General features: G+C 41.4%; 1 protein-coding gene across 1 annotated transcript in view; it reads right to left on the bottom strand.

Moving 5' to 3' along the window:
* ranbp9 (RAN binding protein 9) overlaps positions 1 to 3,089 on the bottom strand; it is a 130,456-nt gene extending 127,367 nt beyond the window's left edge. Inside the window, 4 exon segments of the mRNA XM_034182714.1 lie at positions 2,482 to 2,545; positions 2,547 to 2,648; positions 2,650 to 2,670; positions 2,672 to 3,089. Of these exon segments, the coding sequence (XP_034038605.1) occupies positions 2,482 to 2,545; positions 2,547 to 2,648; positions 2,650 to 2,670; positions 2,672 to 2,701 (217 nt within the window). The 5' untranslated portion in view covers positions 2,702 to 3,089.
* Between the last annotated feature and the right edge of the window lie 15,492 nt (positions 3,090 to 18,581).

Here is an 18,581-nt window from a genome sequence, read left to right as displayed (position 1 = left end):
AACAACAAAACAGAGGCAGAATTCTTTACATAGAAGTATATTTTATCTTACCATTAAAAATTTGCTCTGACTGTAACTTCTTTACAGCAGAATTACCTATCTATGGGATATTCCAGAGGCAAAAAAAAAAAGCCGTCTGTTTGACTGACCTGATGCATCAAAGCTAACCAACAAAAAAATCCTCATCATGTGCAATTTGTAATTTGGAGACTTACAAAATATTAGCGTCTATTGTATTTGAGATGTTGTCTATACGAAATTGCCCAAGTCCTACACTGTTACAAGTACATGCAATAGTCTGTTCATGTGCACAAACCACCTCAACCTGTGTTCCTGTACTTTCTTAAGCTTGTTTCACACGACAGGATTTTAAAATTATCTTTAGGTTTCCAAAACCTGAGAGACCACACACGTGAAGATTAAAAAAAAAACAAAAAAAAAAAAATCATAGCTCTAACAGGTTTGATCGTAGAGTGTGTTGTGTTCAGCCACACGGTAAGGACAACATCACCAAACACGAACAGATTTCACACATGAACATTCCCAGGTCAGACAGGAAATCTCTCAAAATCTCTCGAGATTAAACGTGACTTCAGAGTAAACAAACGGAGATGCTTTGTGGACTATTTAAAACAGGGGGAAAAAACAACACAAAAAGAAAAAGAAAAGGCGTTCTTTAAAGGAGTGGAGAGAGCACGACCACCGGACTTTCTGGTAAGTCAGAACAGCTGTTTTGATTTTATTTTCCGCTCCGTACATCCGTCACCTCACTTTCTGATTGGCAGCATGTCACATTCAGCAGGCTGCATGCTCGTTTTGGTCGGAGGACATAAAACACACTGAGATATTGAGCCAAAAAAATCCAACATGTTGAATATCCCCAATTTGCGATCAGAGCGCTCCTGACGTCCTTCCGAGCAGATCAGAGCACTCTTAACACACCACACATGGCAGGAATATCTGATAAGATTATCTTTAGCGACATTACGATTGTCGGGGTGTCCTTAAGATTGTTGGAAGGGGAAGATCGGGTCTGATATCGGCCTAATTATCCTGCCGTGTGAACCAGGCCTTAGATAGTTTGTCTACTTTCGTTGAACCTCTGATTCTCTTGTTTTTTTTATTCTGTCCACATTTGTAACTACACACACCCACTGCATTGTTCACACTTTTGACACATCGTTCTTTTCCTGCACTCCCTTCACTACATGCGTCCTGGCCACTCTAAACACTACAGGCCTCTGTCCTTCAGACAGACTGCCCACTGAAAGAGTTTGGGAAACGCACTTGATTAAAAACAATAGGGGTCCACTTCAAAACCATTGTGCCCATTCTTCATGTAATGTGGAGTTGCATGAGGATGGGCATTTGGTGCAAAAACTTATGTCAAAATCAACATGCAGGTCCATATCGTATTTACTGTGGTAAAATCGGGCATAAATGGAGAAGTTGAAAGAACTTTTTTCTGTATACCTTTCCCTCTGCAACATGGAATGTGGGGGATTTTGACTGTTTTTCAAAGTACAGATAAAACTGTATAATCATGTATGCAGCAGCTTTATCCCTTCCCTATTTACCCTGACTTGAAGTCATGTTAGTGGTGGTGTACATCAACGTGACCTCAATTTTGGTTTGACATTTTTCAGTGATCAAACAACTGACACATCGGTTAATGGACAACCCCAATCAACTACCTGAGATACAGTCAATCCAGGCGCCTTTCCCCCTGCAGAATATTAGAACTGTGTAAAGTGTGGCCTATGTGAGAGTCAAGTGAATTAATGCTACAGAAACTAGAGTATATAACAAGTATATAACTATAACAAGGAAACATGTTTAGAGGTCAGATCCAACATAGAACACACCCAAGAAGCACAGTTACACCTTTTATCCTCTAGTCATTTCATGTAGGCCTGGACCAAAAACCCTGGTAGAAATGCTAAACAACTGATCCAACCTAAATGTAAGTGACAATAAAAAACCCTAAGCAATAAACAGTTTTATTTATAAATACAGACCCCGTATTAAAGCAGGCCCAATCTGAGTAACTTGAGCTAATCATATGTGACACTGCCATTTGACTACACAACAATGCTACATTAGCCTTACTCCTAGCCCAAGTCGATTTCGGATAAATTGTAAAAAAAAGTATCAGCTCTATGTACAATTTCTGTATTTGGTGATTCAACACTCAATTCTAAACGTCATATTTTACAAAGTGACCTGTCAGATATCCACCAAAGAGCTTGATTGATGAGCTTGCATAGTTGACAAAATGGTTTTAGGACGTTAGCAGAGAAGCTAGTGGGCTAGCAGGTGAATTTTGGCCTGCGGTGTGAAGCTCCCAGCTGCTCGGCTTTTTGTAAGATGTCCTCTGCTTCTTGTGATAGAGCAGCTACTTTGTTTTTAGCCAACAGCTGGCTTTTGATCGGCTAACCGTGGCGAACTGGGCAGTAAAGCGTTTTGAACTCGGTATCATACCTTTATAGTGCACACGGAGATTGTTCTGAGACAGGCCGATGTAGCTAATACTGTCCTTCGGGCTCCCAGGAGCGAGGAAGGGGCGTTTCGTTCTCGTTAACGGCGGATAGAGCCCGCCGGAGCCGCTGGTTGAGCTCCTTCTCCTGCTCGTTCAGAGTCGAGTCTCCTGTGAACAACCACCGACATGAGCAAACCCGCAGCCCGACGACTGTCCAGACATGGCCTCGACACAAGTTTTGGTCTTAAATGGCTTGTCAACAACAAGCCAGAGCACTTGTGTCGGTCAGTATCAAGTTTTTTAAAGGGGCTAGTTAGCAGGCTAAGCTAACTGGCTTCGCAGCCGGAGCTGGTTAGCCGTAGTGGCTAACGCGATTCAGCTTGGCCAACACGGGCAGAAACGTTTCACGATGACATTAGCGAAGACAAAGACACAAACAATAACTACAAGAGGTCGTCTATCGCAATTAAACGTGTCTAAATTGAGCGAAGCCAGGAGGAGCGCTACTAGTTGCAGAGATCAAAGTGAGAACGGACGGGAAGCTAATCGAGCTCAGTAGCTTCGATCTTTTGTTGTTGTCGAAGCTGCTCTCCGCCAATCAGATTGGCGGAGAGCAGCTCCACTCACTTCCTATGGGAATGCCAAGAAAACGCAAAAAGAACAACATTGCAGGTTTAAAACGTAACTAAACTTAATGCAATGATACGTCATGAAGCGCGATAAGAAAATCAAACTTGGGTGAAGGTTATAAGCATAAACTAAAAAAAAAAAACACCTGATATACCAAGTCCACATTATCATTCTTTTTTTTTTTGGGGGGGGGGGGGGGGGGTAATTATGCATCACACCGCCTCTGATATTTGCATTTTTTATTCCATTATTCTGCCAATAATGAGTATCATACAAAAAAAAACATGTAAATATGACACCATTAAAACCAGGATAACACATGAAAGTGCAAAACACTTATTTCCCCCTTGGCAGCTGACAGTGCAGTGGACATGTTTGAATCGACAGCCACACCACCTCAAACACTACGACCAACATCACTCTGCAGTGGCATCCACAATGCTAAGTCAGTTCAACATTACTCCGTAAGTTCAATTTGTTATTGATATGCAGCAAACACACCAATATCAAAATCAGCTTTATTGGCCAAGTATGTATGCTTACAACCCCTGGCAAAAATTATGGAATCACCGGCCTCGGAGGATGTTCATTCAGTTGTTTAATTTTGTAGAAAAAAAGCAGATCACAGACATGACACAAAACTAAAGTCATTTCAAATGGCAACTTTCTGGCTTTAAGAAACACTATAAGAGATCAGGAAAAAAAATTGTGGCAGTCAGTAACGGTTACTTTTTTAGACCAAGCAGAGGGAAAAAAATATATGGAATCACTCAATTCTGAGGAAAAAAATTATGGAATCATGAAAAACAAAAGAATGCTCCAACACATCACAAGTATTTGTTGCACCACCTCTGGCTTTATAACAGCTTGCAGTCTCTGAGGCATGGACTTAATGAGTGACAAACAGTACTCTTCATCAATCTGACTCCAACTTTCTCTGATTGCTGTTGCCAGATCAGCTTTGCAGGTTGGAGCCTTGTCATGGACCATTTTCTTCAACTTCCCACCAAAGATTTTCAATTGGATTAAGATCCGGACTATTTGCAGGCCATGACATTGACCCTATATGTCTTTTTGCAAGGAATGTTTTCACAGTTTTTGCTCTATGGCAAGATGCATTATCATCTTGAAAAATGATTTCATCATCCCCAAACATCCTTTCAATTGATGGGATAAGAAAAGTGTCCAAAATATCAACGTAAACTTGTGTATTTATTGATGATGTAATGACAGCCATCTCCCCAGTGCCTTTACCTGACATGCAGCCCCATATCATCAATGACTGTGGAAATTTACATGTTCTCTTCAGGCAGTCATCTTTATAAATCTCATTGGAACGGCACCAAACAAAAGTTCCAGCATCATCACCTTGCCCAATGCAGATTCGAGATTCATCACTGAATATGACTTTCATCCAGTCATCCACAGTCCACGATTGCTTTTCCTTAGCCCATTGTAACCTTGTTTTTTTTCTGTTTAGGTGTTAATGATGGCTTTCGTTTAGCTTTTCTGTATGTAAATCCCATTTCCTTTAGGCGGTTTCTTACAGTTCGGGTCACAGACGTTGACTCCAGTTTCCTCCCATTCGTTCCTCATTTTGTTTTGTTGTGCATTTCGATTTTTGAGACATATTGCTTTAAGTTTTCGGTCTTGACGCTTTGATGTCTTCCTTGGTCTACCAGTATGTTTGCCTTTAACAACCTTCCCATGTTGTTTGTATTTTGTCCAGAGTTTAGACACAGCTGACTGTGAACAACCAACATCTTTTGCAACATTGCGTGATGATTTACCCTCTTTTAAGAGTTGATAATCCTCTTCCTTTGTTTCAATTGACATCTCTCGTGTTGGAGCCATGATTCATGTCAGTCCACTTGGTGCAACAGCTCTCCAAGGTGTGATCACTCCTTTTTAGATGCAGACTAACGAGCAGATCTGATTTGATGCAGGTGTTAGTTTTGGGGATGAAAATTTCCAGGGTGATTCCATAATTTATTCCTCAGATTTGAGTGAGTCCATATTTTTCTCCCTCTGCTTGGTCTAAAAAAGTAACCGTTACTGACTGCCACAATTATTTTTTTCTTGATTTCTTATAGTGTTTCTTAAAGCCAGAAAGTTGCCATTTGAAATGACTTTAGTTTTGTGTCATGTCTGTGATCTGCTTTTTTCTACAAAATTAAACAACTGAATGAACATCCTCCGAGGCCAGTGATTCCATAATTATTGCCAGGGGTTGTATACTGGGAATTCAGCTTAGCATAGCTCTCATAGTACTTAGGTGGTAAACATCAAGTAGGACTTATATAGTATAGCCAGTAATGTACAGCAATGATGTGTGAGGTGTTTGTAGTGTTCATGGATAGAAAAAATAAACACATTAACACAAAAAATTTTGTTGAAGTTTTTGAGAATAATAAGAAATTCTGAATAAGTATTCCATAACACTATAACTATCTATCTGGTAACATTATTTGCAACGCTTGCCCTCTTTTTCCTCACCCCTATTGATTTGTTGATGCTGATAATGTATGTGTGTGCATATGCCCGATATCTGTGACTGTCAGAGATTAGCAGTAAATTTTGGAGTGATATGTATATGTGCTTTTTTATATTATTTCGAGCGATTGACAGTGATAAGGTGTTCATCAGGGTGACAGCCTGTGGAAAGAAACTCTTCTTGTGCTGAGTTGTTTTTGTACTTTGATCTGTTGTGCCTCCCAGAGGGAAGAGACTCAAGTAGGCTATGTCTGGGATGTGTGGGGTCTGCAGAGATGCTTTCTACTCATTTTCCCAGTCTGGAGGTGTCTGATAGTACTTGATTGGCTGAGCACACCTGAATGAGCTAATCATCTTGTGGCAGAATAAAAATCTGGAAAATCTGTAGGTTAGGTGGTATTTGAGGACCAGACTGAGAAACAATGGTATAGATGGAGAAAAGTGGGGGGAGAATAGAGATCCCTGGGGGATTCCGGTACTGATGGTCTGGGTGCTGAATGTTGCTTTCCTGACTGTCAGGAAGTTGATGATCCACTCACAGATGGAAGCAGAAACAATGAGCTTTGTGAGCTCAGAGTGGAGGATTTTGCAACGATGGTGAAGTCCACAAACAGGATCGTTGTGTATTAGTCCATGGGCTAAGCAGGTTTTCAGTACCACATAAGGGGACTAAACAACATTTGCAATCCAGCCTCAGTGTACGATGGCCAACCAATAATTTACATAATTTACAGAATTGAAGCAACTTTAACTTTTGGCCCTATACAAAATGAAATTGATATTTGTCACAGTTTTTATTGTTTTTACCCCATAACTCCATATGTTTCAGTCATGATAAGCCCCTTTGGCTGCTCCCTTGTTTTCACTCAGGGTCACTACAGCAGATCCGAGGTGGATCTGCATGTTGATTTGGCGTAAGTTTAATGCCGGATGCCCTTCCTGACACAACTTCACATTATATACAAATTATTGGTTGAACTAATAGGATTAATAAATGTAATAGTTTTGACTGTATTGAATGTCTGGTCTCCAAAGTAAAGGTCAAACAAGGTCAACATCCATTGGATTCTATGACATGTGACATATGTTACCCTGTAACATGATAACTAAGCATGATACATAGTCCAAACTATTCCTTTTTAAAAACCTTGTTAACTCAACTAATAATTTGTATAATTTTTTACCAAAATTAGAACACGTTTAACTTTTGACCCCTGTACAATCTGAAACTGACCTTTGTCACCATTTTTGCTATTTTTATCCCATAAATCCTGACGTTCAGTCATAGATAGTCCAAACTATACCTTTTTGGAATCGTTATGACCAGTTTGTAGTTTTCAATTTGATTGGAGCATTTTTAATTTTGACCCTTGTGTAATTCTTCAATTGACTCCTACCTGGCAGCCTATTGAAAATTCGAGTGGCTAATTGTTTTTTTTTTTCTTTTTTCTCAAAAGAGGAGTATTTGTGCCAGATGTGATGCTTGTATCACCATTTGCAGGATTATGCTCTAATATTCTCTTAGCTGCTGCACTAAATCCACAACACAAATATACAAGAAATGTTGCCGGTTCACAGGACAGCAGGGTTTCAGGTACAGATACCACACCCATCTCTGGATGGAGCCGCACCTCAAACAGAGAGAAAATAAAACAACAGAATCAGGCATCAGAAAGACAACAAATACAGTATAATTTGTCAGCATTAAACAACAAGAAAAACAAAAAATGCAGCAAGGAAAGACGGTTGCTTCCTGTCCCTGCCTACGCCCAGCATCAGGCAGTGTTACATGCTATTACCTTCTTCTCCTGTAGGGGTCAGAGGTTATCAAACAAGAAGGTATTTGGTATATGTGATCCCTGACCTTTGAGTTGATGGAACTAAACAATGTACACAGCAGTGATTATATTAGCCAGTCATTCTGTGTAATCAGAACGTACTGCCAAAGAGTAGATTAAAAAAGAGTAGATTAAAAACCTGCTGATATTGTTTGCTGTCAGTTGGAAGACAATGCTGAGTAAAAAAAAACACCACTCTTGTCACATAATTATTCATTTCCTATCTAGGGAGCAGCTTTGCTCATTGCCTGACTGTCTACTGAAGCTAAACCAGCCTAATAATAGTGACCTACCTAACCTAAGTCGGGGTTTTCAACTCCTCAAGTCCTCGAAGCCGGTGTCCTGCAACTTTTAGATGTGTCTCTGTTTCAGCACAGCTGAGTCAATTAATGAGGTCATTAGCGGCACCCTGGAGAACTTGACTGCATACTGAGGAAGTAATTCAGCCATTTGATTCAAGTGTGTTAGACCAGGGACACATCTAAAAGGTGCAGGACACCGGCCCTCAAAGATCCCTGACCTAGGGTGTCAAAATCCAACCCCTCATTCACATCAAGGGACCTGGGTAACGTATCAAGTAGAGGATTGCCTGTTGGGGTGAAATACATAGTGGACCTTGTGTCCCCTGTGGTCACTATGGTAACCATGAAGGCCCAATAGAAACCCTGAACAAGAGTCGACTAAATAGGCACTGGTGAAACAAGAAGTCCTCAATGGCGGATCAGGTGGAGGAGGTGATGGCTTGTAACCCAACAGCTGTGAAGCCAGAGGAAGGATGCAGCAGATCCTGAGACCCCGATAGTCTAGGATTTCCCAGTCATTGGACCAGGCTGAGGATCTGTCAAGGGCCGTGTGTTTGTTAGTGCACAGTGATATTTCCACATTAAACAAACCCACGCACAGGTGTCTCTAGAAGAGACCACCTTCGCCATGATATAATAACCTGACAAATGTTCTTTGACCTACACATTTGAGAAATCAATTTCACTGCTTTCTTCCACCTCCATGACTTAGCGAGGATTCATCCTAGCCTATGTCTGATGGAGAGACTCTGATCCATGCCTTTGTCTCTTCTAGAGTGAATGATTGCAACATTGTTTGGCTTACTGCAGTTCAAAATGGTGCTGCTCAAACCTTGACATGAAGCAGAAACTTTGACCACATTATCCCAATTTTGGCCTCTTCAGTGGTTTCCCGTCACTGCAAGGTTTGATTTTAAGGTTTTATTATTAACTTCAAAAATCCTTCATGGGTTAGCTACCATGGTCAACCTAATTAAACCATACATACTGGCCCATCTTTTGCATTCTTATGACACAGAAGTAGGTTAAAAAGAAGTCAGCAGGCCACAGACCTTTCTCTTTTTGTGTGCATGTTCTGTGGAACAATTGACCTACTGAGATAAAACAGTCTGATTCTCTGGAGTCCTGTGGATTCTCTGGATTAAAGACTCCTCTGTTTTCTCTTTCGTATGGACTTGCAAAGCATTGAACCCTCTCTATTTAAACTGTGTTATTATTAAAAATGGAACAAGTCTCAGCCTCATTATAACTCAATTCTGGGTGTGTTAGTGAAGCACAGGGCTAGCTGTCGGCGACCACATTAGTACCCTCTCTGCTTCTCTGTTGGTTTACTGCTGGAAACTAATGCTTTAGGTCCGGTCAACTCTAGCTGACTGATTCTACTCTCTCTCTGTCTGCGGTGCTATCACAGAAACTGGACCTGAGACCAGGTTTTTTGTCACCATCTGTTAGACGGCTAGCCTGAAGAATGCTGTGGAGCTACAGCACTTCTGTTCTGGAGTGTTTTGCATGCTGGTTTTGTCTGCATTTTGTACATTTGTACTTTGTTCATTTGATCTCTGTAACTGTTAGTATGGCTTAAGCAGTGGGTCACCCCTCTGAGTCTGGTCTGCTTGAAGATTCTTCCTCAAAAAAACACCAGTGGGAGTTTTTTCATGGCCACTGTCACCTATGCATGTGCTCAGTGGGGTTGGTGAGGTCAGACCTTCCTCATGTGAAGGACCTTGGGCCCATATGTTGTAATTTGGCATGATATAAATAAAGTAAATTGAATAGATAAACGCATAGGTGACATATCAAATAAATCAAACCCATTCTTATTTATAGCGTTTACTGAAGAGCTCTCAGCTGGACAATATCCAACCAAATCAAAAACAAACTAACAAACATTCAAAACACTTAATGGGGCAGTGCAGTCTCCTTTGAAACCCTGCATGACATCATGGGATTTGACCACTTCTGGGGGGACAGCCTGGCATAATGCAACACAAACACAGCATCACTTCGAATGGATAAATGGTGTACTGTTTGTTTTTTTTTTCAGCTGCAATCACTGAAGCAGTTACGAAAACTGTTTTTTTCCAGTTCCTGATGGAGAAGGAAAGACGAGGCAAATGTGAGAGGTTGTGTCAGTACATTTTAGCGAGATTTAATATGTATAATGATAATGGGGCTGTCTCTGGAAGTACAATTATTGTCTCATATGCTTCTTTCATTTAACCCCTTTATCACCCACCCTCAAACTAGACTAACTGCCCAATAAAATTGAATTTGATTTGGAAATGAGTAATGTACTATTCAAGGTTCACAGTAATACACTTTGGTCACTTTTGTGTTGTTTTGTGAGTGTTTTTTATTTATTTGTTTTTGTCAGACTGTCTTGTGTTGGTTGCATCATGGGAATGTCCTCCACTCCAACATGTGGGAATGCTCACTGTATCACTGAAAAGGAATCTGAAATGAAGTTCGACTCCCTTCACTTTCCCACATTCAGATCGAGTCCCCTGGAACGCAGAGCTGGTCGAAGGCCCGACTGTTTCAAGCATCGCTTCCAGGAGCAATGTGCAGAAAGTCCCTGCCAGGAAGACTGAACTGGAAATGTTAAAATGCATGATGAAATAAAGATCACTGCAGTGAAAAAACAACATCAGCAGGAAGAGAAAATCATTTAAAAAACAGAATTAAACATTTGATGGGTGCAGCTGAGTGCTGAGGTGTCCTTGAGCAAAACACTGATCTGCTCAGCCTTCATCACTTCAATCCCACAACAATGGACGGAGGTTTCGAATAATAACATGATATATTTTGTGTTTTGTCAGCTTGCTTTTGTTTTACATTAAAATTATTGCATTACATTAAAATATTTGAAAAATGTAAAAATGAAAAAATAAGAAATCAGGGAAACACACACACACACACAGAGAGAGAGAGAGAGAGAGAGAGAGAGAGAGAGAGAGAGAGAGAGACATTCACTGAGAGATTTTTCTATGAAAATAAAAGAACAAGGGATTTATGTTATAATAAGGCTTCAACTAACAATTATTTTCAGAATGAATTAATTAAGAAAAATAATTGCTTGATTAACTGATTAGTTGTTAGGCTCATAAAATGTCAGAGAATCGAAGAAGGGGAAAAAAAAGTTGATCAGTGTTTTTAGAGTTGAAGATGCTGTCATCAAACACCTTGTTTTGTCCACAACCCAAAGATATTCAGCTTACTACACTCACAAAACTGACTCACTGGATTGGGTTTCCATCTAATAAATATATGTGGTCCTAACTAAATGAAATTAAGTTATCTTGCATGGATGTGCTTTATTTGAGTTGGGGCTACATATATTTATTAAAAGGAAATCCTGCTCAAAATTGAGTTGAGTTCATCCAATGAGTCATTGTTTTTTTTTAGTGTACCTGAGAGAAGGTCAAATAAAGAAAAAATAGTAAAACCAGAAAGAAGAATTTTTTAAATGACTCCAAACAAGTTTTGTAGTTGATTAACAATTGATCAGAGGAGTTTAAAAATAACAACAATGAAAACTCGTAAAATAAACCAGTCATTTTTAAGAAGAATTCAGATTTTTCTTTTTTAAATAACTCCACTCATTTAATGGATTATCAGAATAGATGCTGATTAGTTTTATAGTTGATTCATAATTGATTAATTCGGTTTAATACCAGAGAGGAGCTTAAAAAACAAAACAAAACAAAAAAACCCCAAAAAGAATTAGTGAAATAAACCAGAAAGTAGTCACATGTAAGAAAAATTTGGATTTCTTTTTTACATGACTCAAAACAATTAATCGAATAGATCCTGATTAATTTTGTAGTTGATTAATAATTGTTTAATCATTGCAGCTGTTTGTTGCCTTTCTTTCTTTCACTGATAAGAATGAGGAAGGCTGCAGAATGAACAGTGCTCATCATCACACAGCTGTTATAGCGCCATCTGGTGGTTGAAGCAACAGACACTGGGTCAACTATAGTGGCGTGTCAGTTTAAAGTCAGGGGTCACAGCCTGCTCGTGGAGGTCACACACCCTCTTTACATGCTTTCCAACCACTTGACTCACAGCTAATGAATGATGTCAGTTGTTCAGCCAATCAGTGGCCACGAAAGTCTTCCTTCAGCTGCTCAGGATCTGTACCCACATAATGATTTAGCATGAGTTTTTACACCGGGTGTCCTTCCTGACACAACTTTAGATCCACCGGGAGAAACAGCAAAGAAAGGAACTGGAGATCGGTGGGGATGACCCCAGGACCTTCTGGCTGTGCTGCCAATCAGTAGTGCTTTAACTGCTGTAATATTTTCCCTAGAAATCACATATACACAAGTTGCTCAGGTGCCAGTCACACTCCTGTTTTAGCAGAAAATTACAGGCGTCCACTTCCAAAGGGAATTTTAACATCTTTTATTTTAATTCAGCACAATCAGTGGATTTTGTTGGATTTGCACCATGAGGAGACTCATTCACTGGAGGAATTAACACAGATAATCCTCACTGAATTTAAATGTAGTTAACTTTGGACTGTAAATCAGCAAAGACGTCAATGTGAAGACGGTTTATCAGTGCTAAGCACTGAGTCAGCAGGTGTAAACATCATGTCAAGTAGTGGAGTTGGCAAATACTTCAGCCTTGGATCATCTGGCCTACGGTATTCCAGTTACAGACATTTCAGCCTAGTGATAAAGCATTCTAATAAGCATTAGTGTAATATTAGGTTAAGGGTTCAGATTATTGCTCATTAAGGGTACAACAGATGTCATTTCTATCTGAAATGTCCATGTTGTAGCATACTCTTTGCCCAAACCATCCTACAATGGAACTTCCTAAGAGCATATGTCCTAGTCCAAAAAAATCCATGACCAAAATGTCCTAGGTCAGAATGTCCCAGTTCAACATGTCCTAAGTCAAAATGTCCTAAGTCAGAATGTCCCAGTTCAACATGTCCTAAGTCAAAATGTCCTAGTCTGAAATGTCTTAGTCCTGATTGTCCTAGTCCTGAATGTACATGGCCAAATGTAAGTAGCTTTTTGTATTTAAAAATGTTGCCCTACCAGCATACAAACTTTTGTAAAAACAAACCAGTATAGTCAGCAGAAAAACAAGACTGGAAAGTACAAACAAGCGTTTAAATAAAACTTTACTTATCCTGATATACGGCGAGTTAGAAAACAGCCAAGGTAGCCTAACCCATTCACTACAGTTGGTGTCAGAAAGTGAGATGCTCTCTAGACTGTTGGACCAAACCAGGAGGATGGCCAAACACACCCAGTAGGTAGGGGTCTGCCTCGTACCCAGCTTTGAAGGAAGGAGGACTGACCAGTTAGGGTTCCCCATCGTCAGTGCAGCATTTCCACGAACCGTGGCTGTTGTGTCAACAACACAGCACCGGTGAGAATGTTCTTCTTTTGTTGTGAAAATTAAAACTGACCAGTTGAAGCAGAGGCATTGTAGATTCAAATAAGACTTTATTTTAACTGAGTTTGGGCCCTTGTAGGAGACCTGCGTGTTTCTGAGTGGTAGGAGAATTTTAATTAATTCTCTGAGTAAATAATAGGGGGTCAAAGACCTCTGAGTGTGTGTGTGTGTGGGGGGGGGGGAGTAATCACACTACGGTGTGTTATCTCTGAGGGTAGGAAATAAAATACATTTTATTTCTGAGGTAGGACACTGATTTAGTGTCTGAGCAAAATGGGGAACAAAGCAGGAAAAGAAAAACCTGATGAAGTTAACTGGTGTTCTCCAACTGTATGAATAATGACAGAGAAATACGGGGAAAAGTATCTCACACATATGAAAATGTGGGTGAGAGATTTTGGTTTTCCAGTAGGAGGAAGTTTAAGTCGACACCAACTGGACATATTAAAAGCAAATTTAGATAAGGAAAAGACAAAACTTATGTCAAAATCTAAAGACGGTGGATGTGATAGATATGACAAACTGTTTACTGTATATTAAACTGTACGGTCAAATGAATTTGATTTAAGAGATAAGAAACAGAAGGCTTCAAATGAGAAAAAAGACACACACACACACACACAAACACCCGTGGGATAAATGTTATCACCTACTAATCCTTTTCCCTGTCTTCTACCTCTCTACCCCTCAAACACTGTTTACCCGAGCCTTGCTGGGCAAGATGTCAAAGGTCAAAGTCCGTGAGGGGAAGATTGGTGTTTTGTTCATCATCGACCTCAGCCACTCCAACAACCAGCCGCAGCTCTGCCACCTGAAGTGACTCCAGTTGTCATGATGATGATAGAGTCTCCTGGCGCTAATGGTGAAAATGTCCTGGTTCACCATCATATGTGGACAGATACAGTATGTTAACTGCTGCAAAAGACTTCCTCCCTCCTCTCAGGGTGGAGAGGAATTTGCTGCTCAGCTAACTGTTTTCTGTCAAACCTGGAGACCGACAGGTAAAGAACTGACCAGCCTCGTAAAGACCCTGGTCCCTGTCCAACAATATCTGAAAATCGAGGCTGTGGTTGAACGACAAGCTGCACAAAGACTGAGAGTGGAGACGATCACCTGGGATAACACCAGTCAGTATGAAAGGCACGTAAAAGATGTGATGAGAGGGATTTTAAAGTTAGATTTTAAGTTAGAAAAGGAAATCAGAAAAGCTTGCAAGCGAAATTATGTTCAGTATGAGTGTTGTCATTAGTGCCACTTCGAAAATTAAATTCATGATAAGTAATTTATCCTAAACTTATGATCTGTTGTTTTTTCAAACTTATGCAAAAACAAATATTGTGAGAAAAAAATACAGTATGCGATAATTAATAATTATTAAGAGCCTGTTCTTTCATATTTATGAATACATTTTACCACATTGCAGTTGTTTTTTAATGAAAACTCAACCTATCATTCTTTTTGAGTTCTACACATGTGGTGATACCTTATTTACACCAGGATGTTAATAAAATCAATGCTGGCTATTCTCAGAATAAAGTACTTTTATCCACAGTTTCAAATTGTATAAGTCAAATAGTGTCCACTTTATGGTCTTCTCAAAACATTAAAATTACTGATCTGGATGCTCAGAATGCATCTGAGCTTATCCCGAGCTCGACTCCACTACGCCACATGTACAAAGGATAACTGAGGTTCGTATTAACTCGAACCAGATATTGGAAATTTAACCCCCTTATGTGGTCAGATGTGAGGTTTTCCTCATACTTTAGGGATGAGTTTATGTCAGGCGGTGTGTTTGATCTGCTTTTATTTCTTTGCTTTGATCTGTTTTTGTCTGTTTGGTTGCTTTCCTGTTTGTTTATTTTCTTGTTGAATTTTTTCCTGCTTGGGTGTTTCTCTCTCACTGGTCACGCGCTCCTTCTGGTGCTTTCCACGCTCATCTGCTCTCAATTTGCAGCTCATTACTTGGGTGTGTATATATATATATTTTATTATTTTTTTTTTTTCTCATTTTGCTCTGTTTCTTCGCCAGACTGATGCACCCTGTGCCTTCTTTCCAGCTCTGTTTTTGTATTCCATAGTCCTGCCTGCCTCATCGTGTTTGCGACCTCCTGCCCGTTTGTTCCGACCTCGCTTTAGCCTGATGATTATTGTACTGCCGCTGTGTTTTTTAGACTGCCTTCCCATTGCTAACCTCGCCACTAAAGTCTTTCAACCAGAGCTGTTCGTGTGAACCTTGCATTTGTGTCCTAACCAACCCGCCTGTCAGATCAATCTAACCAATGATGGACACAGCAGGTTCAGATCCCTTCCAGTTGGCAGTATGCCACCACAGGCAGCAGCTCAAGCAGCAGGAAGACCAGCTTGCTACGCTCAGTTCTGGGTTTAGCGAACTCACAAAAAGCCAGGACACATTCATGTCATCAGTCAGCGCGCAGATGAGTCAACTACTGATGCGACTCAGTCCTCAGGCTTCATCGGACGGGGCCACCGGTGTTTCCACCACACCTTCAGCAGGGCCATTAGCAGCTGCACCGGCTTCCGCACCAGCACCAGTGGTTGCAATCAGCTGTCACAACTTGAATGTTTCTCTGGTGAAACAGAGGATCTTATCTAATCGGGCCCACCCTCTCCATGGTGAATTTTGTTATTTGCCATCTGGAGTGAGGCTTAGGTTTCCTACAGTGAGGAGCAACAGATATAAGCACTCCTTTGTACCTGTGGCTATCTCTTTTCTGAATGCTGACCAGAGGAGAGAAGCAGGCACTTAGGGTTGATGGTAAATCGCATTAGGTAACTCCGTTCCATTTCCATCGATTCAGGCCTGTACTGTGTCCCCTTGTGTACTGAATGGCTGGTGTGTTTTTCTTTTCTTTTCTTTATATTTTGTACTTTTCTGTATACCCATTGCTGTACAGCTTGTTGCTCCTTTGGAGACACTGAATAAATAAAGTGAAAGTAAAACTGGCGACGTCAGAAAGCTGTAAGCTTCACTTTGAGCTGATGTCGCCCATGTTCCCGACCAACAGAATAAAGATTGCTTTCATGATCACCCATCTGTCCGGTCAAGTGGCTGCCTCGGCCAGTGCTGAGTGGGGTCGTCAATCACCCGCCTGTGCTTCACTCCTGGCGTTTACCACTGCTCTTGAACAGGTATTCCAGCACACGCCTCCATGGCGCGAGGCAGCGCACTCCCTCATGAGGTTGAAGCAGGGCAGCTGCCAGGTCACAGACTACGCCATAGACTTCTGCATTCTAGCAGGTAAAGTGACCCTTCTACCAGGGTCTGTCAACCAACATTCAGGACCAGCTCATAGCCACCGACTTGCCAGATGACTTAGATGAACTGATAGCGCTGGCCATCCACACCGACCGTAGCTTGCAGGATTGCTCTCGCCGTGGAAGGTGTTATCCGGATCACCAGTCAGACACGCCTCGTACCTCCTCCTCCACTCCCGTTCGGCCCAACCCCCCTCCACACAGCTCAAAGGAGCCCATGCAGTTGGGACGAACATGTCTGTCACCAATGTAGCAACAGTGCCGCCATGAGGACGGCCTCTGCTTTTACTGTGGACAATCAGGACACTTGATATCCAGTTGTCAAGCAAGGGGTGCCACCGTGCGGCCAAGATCAGAGTTACGAGTGAGTCTTAATTCCATTTCCTCTGTTTCGACTCAGAATATTATCCAAGCCAAATTAATATCTGACCACTCTGCTATAGCTGTATCAGCTTTTGTAGATTCTGGTTCTGACGCCAATCTGATTTTGTCCTCTTTCGCCAGCTCCCTTCACCTTAAGATATTTAAGCTCTCTGGTGGTACGTGCCGTGGATGGTCACATTCTTGGTCAAATTACTCACCGTACTCAGTCGGTCAAAATGTTAATCTCCCACACTCATTTTGAATCAATTAGTTTCCACGTAATGGATAATATGACTCACCCGATCATACTGGGGCACCCCTGGCTACAACGTCATGGGCCCAACTTTGATTGGGTTAAGGGCGAGATTGTTTCTTGGAGCCCAACATGTATTAATGTATGTCTGCCTAAAACTGAATGCATTCCGCAGGGTTCCAATCTGGATCTCGCAGGGGTTCCCAGATGTTACCATGACTTCGCAGCCATTTTTAGTAAAGCCAAAGCTAGATCACCATTGTAATCACCACCGCATCGTGATTATGATTGCACCATTGAGCTCACTCCCCCAGGGTGACTCCGCCACGGGGAAAGCTTTTTTTCTCTATCCACACCTGAATGTCTCGCAATGAATGAGTACATTCAGGAGTCCTTAGCAGCTGGCTTGATTCACTCATCGTCATCACCCGTAGGGGTGGGTTTCTTCTTTGTTGAGAAGAAGGATAAGACACTCTGCCCCTGCATCGATTACCGTGGCCTAAATGAAATCACAGTAAAAAATCGTTACCTGCTGCCACTAATCTCCTCCACATTTGAGTTGATGAAAGGAGCCACCGTTTTTACTAAGCTCGATCTGCGGAACGTGTATCATTTGGTCAGGATTAAACAAGGTGATGAATGGAAGACAGCCTTTAACACAGCCTCCGGACATTATGAATATCTAGTGATGCCGTTTGGATTCACGAACGCACCTGCTGTTTTCCAAAACTTGGTCAATGATGTGTTACGAGAATTATTAAATAAGTTTGTTTTTGTTTACCTGGACAACACCTGGCCTTATCTTTTTCCCCCCGATCTGGCCACCCAAACCCGACATGTTTTCTTGGTATTACAGACATTACTGCAAAATAGGCTTTTGTAAAATCTGAAAAATGCAAATTTCATAGATCCATGGTCTCTCTTTTTTTTTATTTTTTTTTTTAGGTTTTGTCATTTCTGCAGGGGAAATTAAGATGGATCCCGTGAAGGTGGCGGCGGTTCAAGAGTGGGCAGTTGCCGCTTCTTGCAAGGAGGTACAACGGTTTGTAGGTTTCACCAATTGCTATCGTAAATTTATTCATGGTTTCAGTACGGTCGCAGCTCCTCTTCACGCAGTCACCTCATCCCTCCACATATTCATCTGGACACTGGAGTGCAACGAGACATTCAGAGTCCTAAAGAATTGCTTTACCGCAGCCCCCGTGGAGCTCCTCCCTAACCCCACACAGCAGTTTGTCATGGAAGTCGATGCCTCCAATGTGAGAGTGGGTGCTGTTCTATCCCAGAGAAATCCCTCCGACATAGGCTGCATCATGCGCCTTTTTGTCTAAAAAACTGATCTCAGCAGAACATAATTTTGGCATCGGCGACTGCGAGCTGTAAGCGGTTAAAGTGACGGCACTGGGTGGAGGGGGCACAATTCCCATTCATAGTCTACACCAGAGGTCTCAAACCGGTTCCAGAAAGGGCCGAGAGGGTGCAGGCTTTCTGTGCAACCACCCACTCCAGCAGGTAATCAGTGA

Source organism: Thalassophryne amazonica, chromosome 12 (genome assembly GCF_902500255.1).
Source record: "Thalassophryne amazonica chromosome 12, fThaAma1.1, whole genome shotgun sequence".
Lineage (NCBI taxonomy): Eukaryota > Metazoa > Chordata > Actinopteri > Batrachoidiformes > Batrachoididae > Thalassophryne > Thalassophryne amazonica.
The sequence above is the reverse complement of the archived record's forward strand: the minus strand, read 5'-3'. Positions and strand labels throughout refer to the sequence as shown.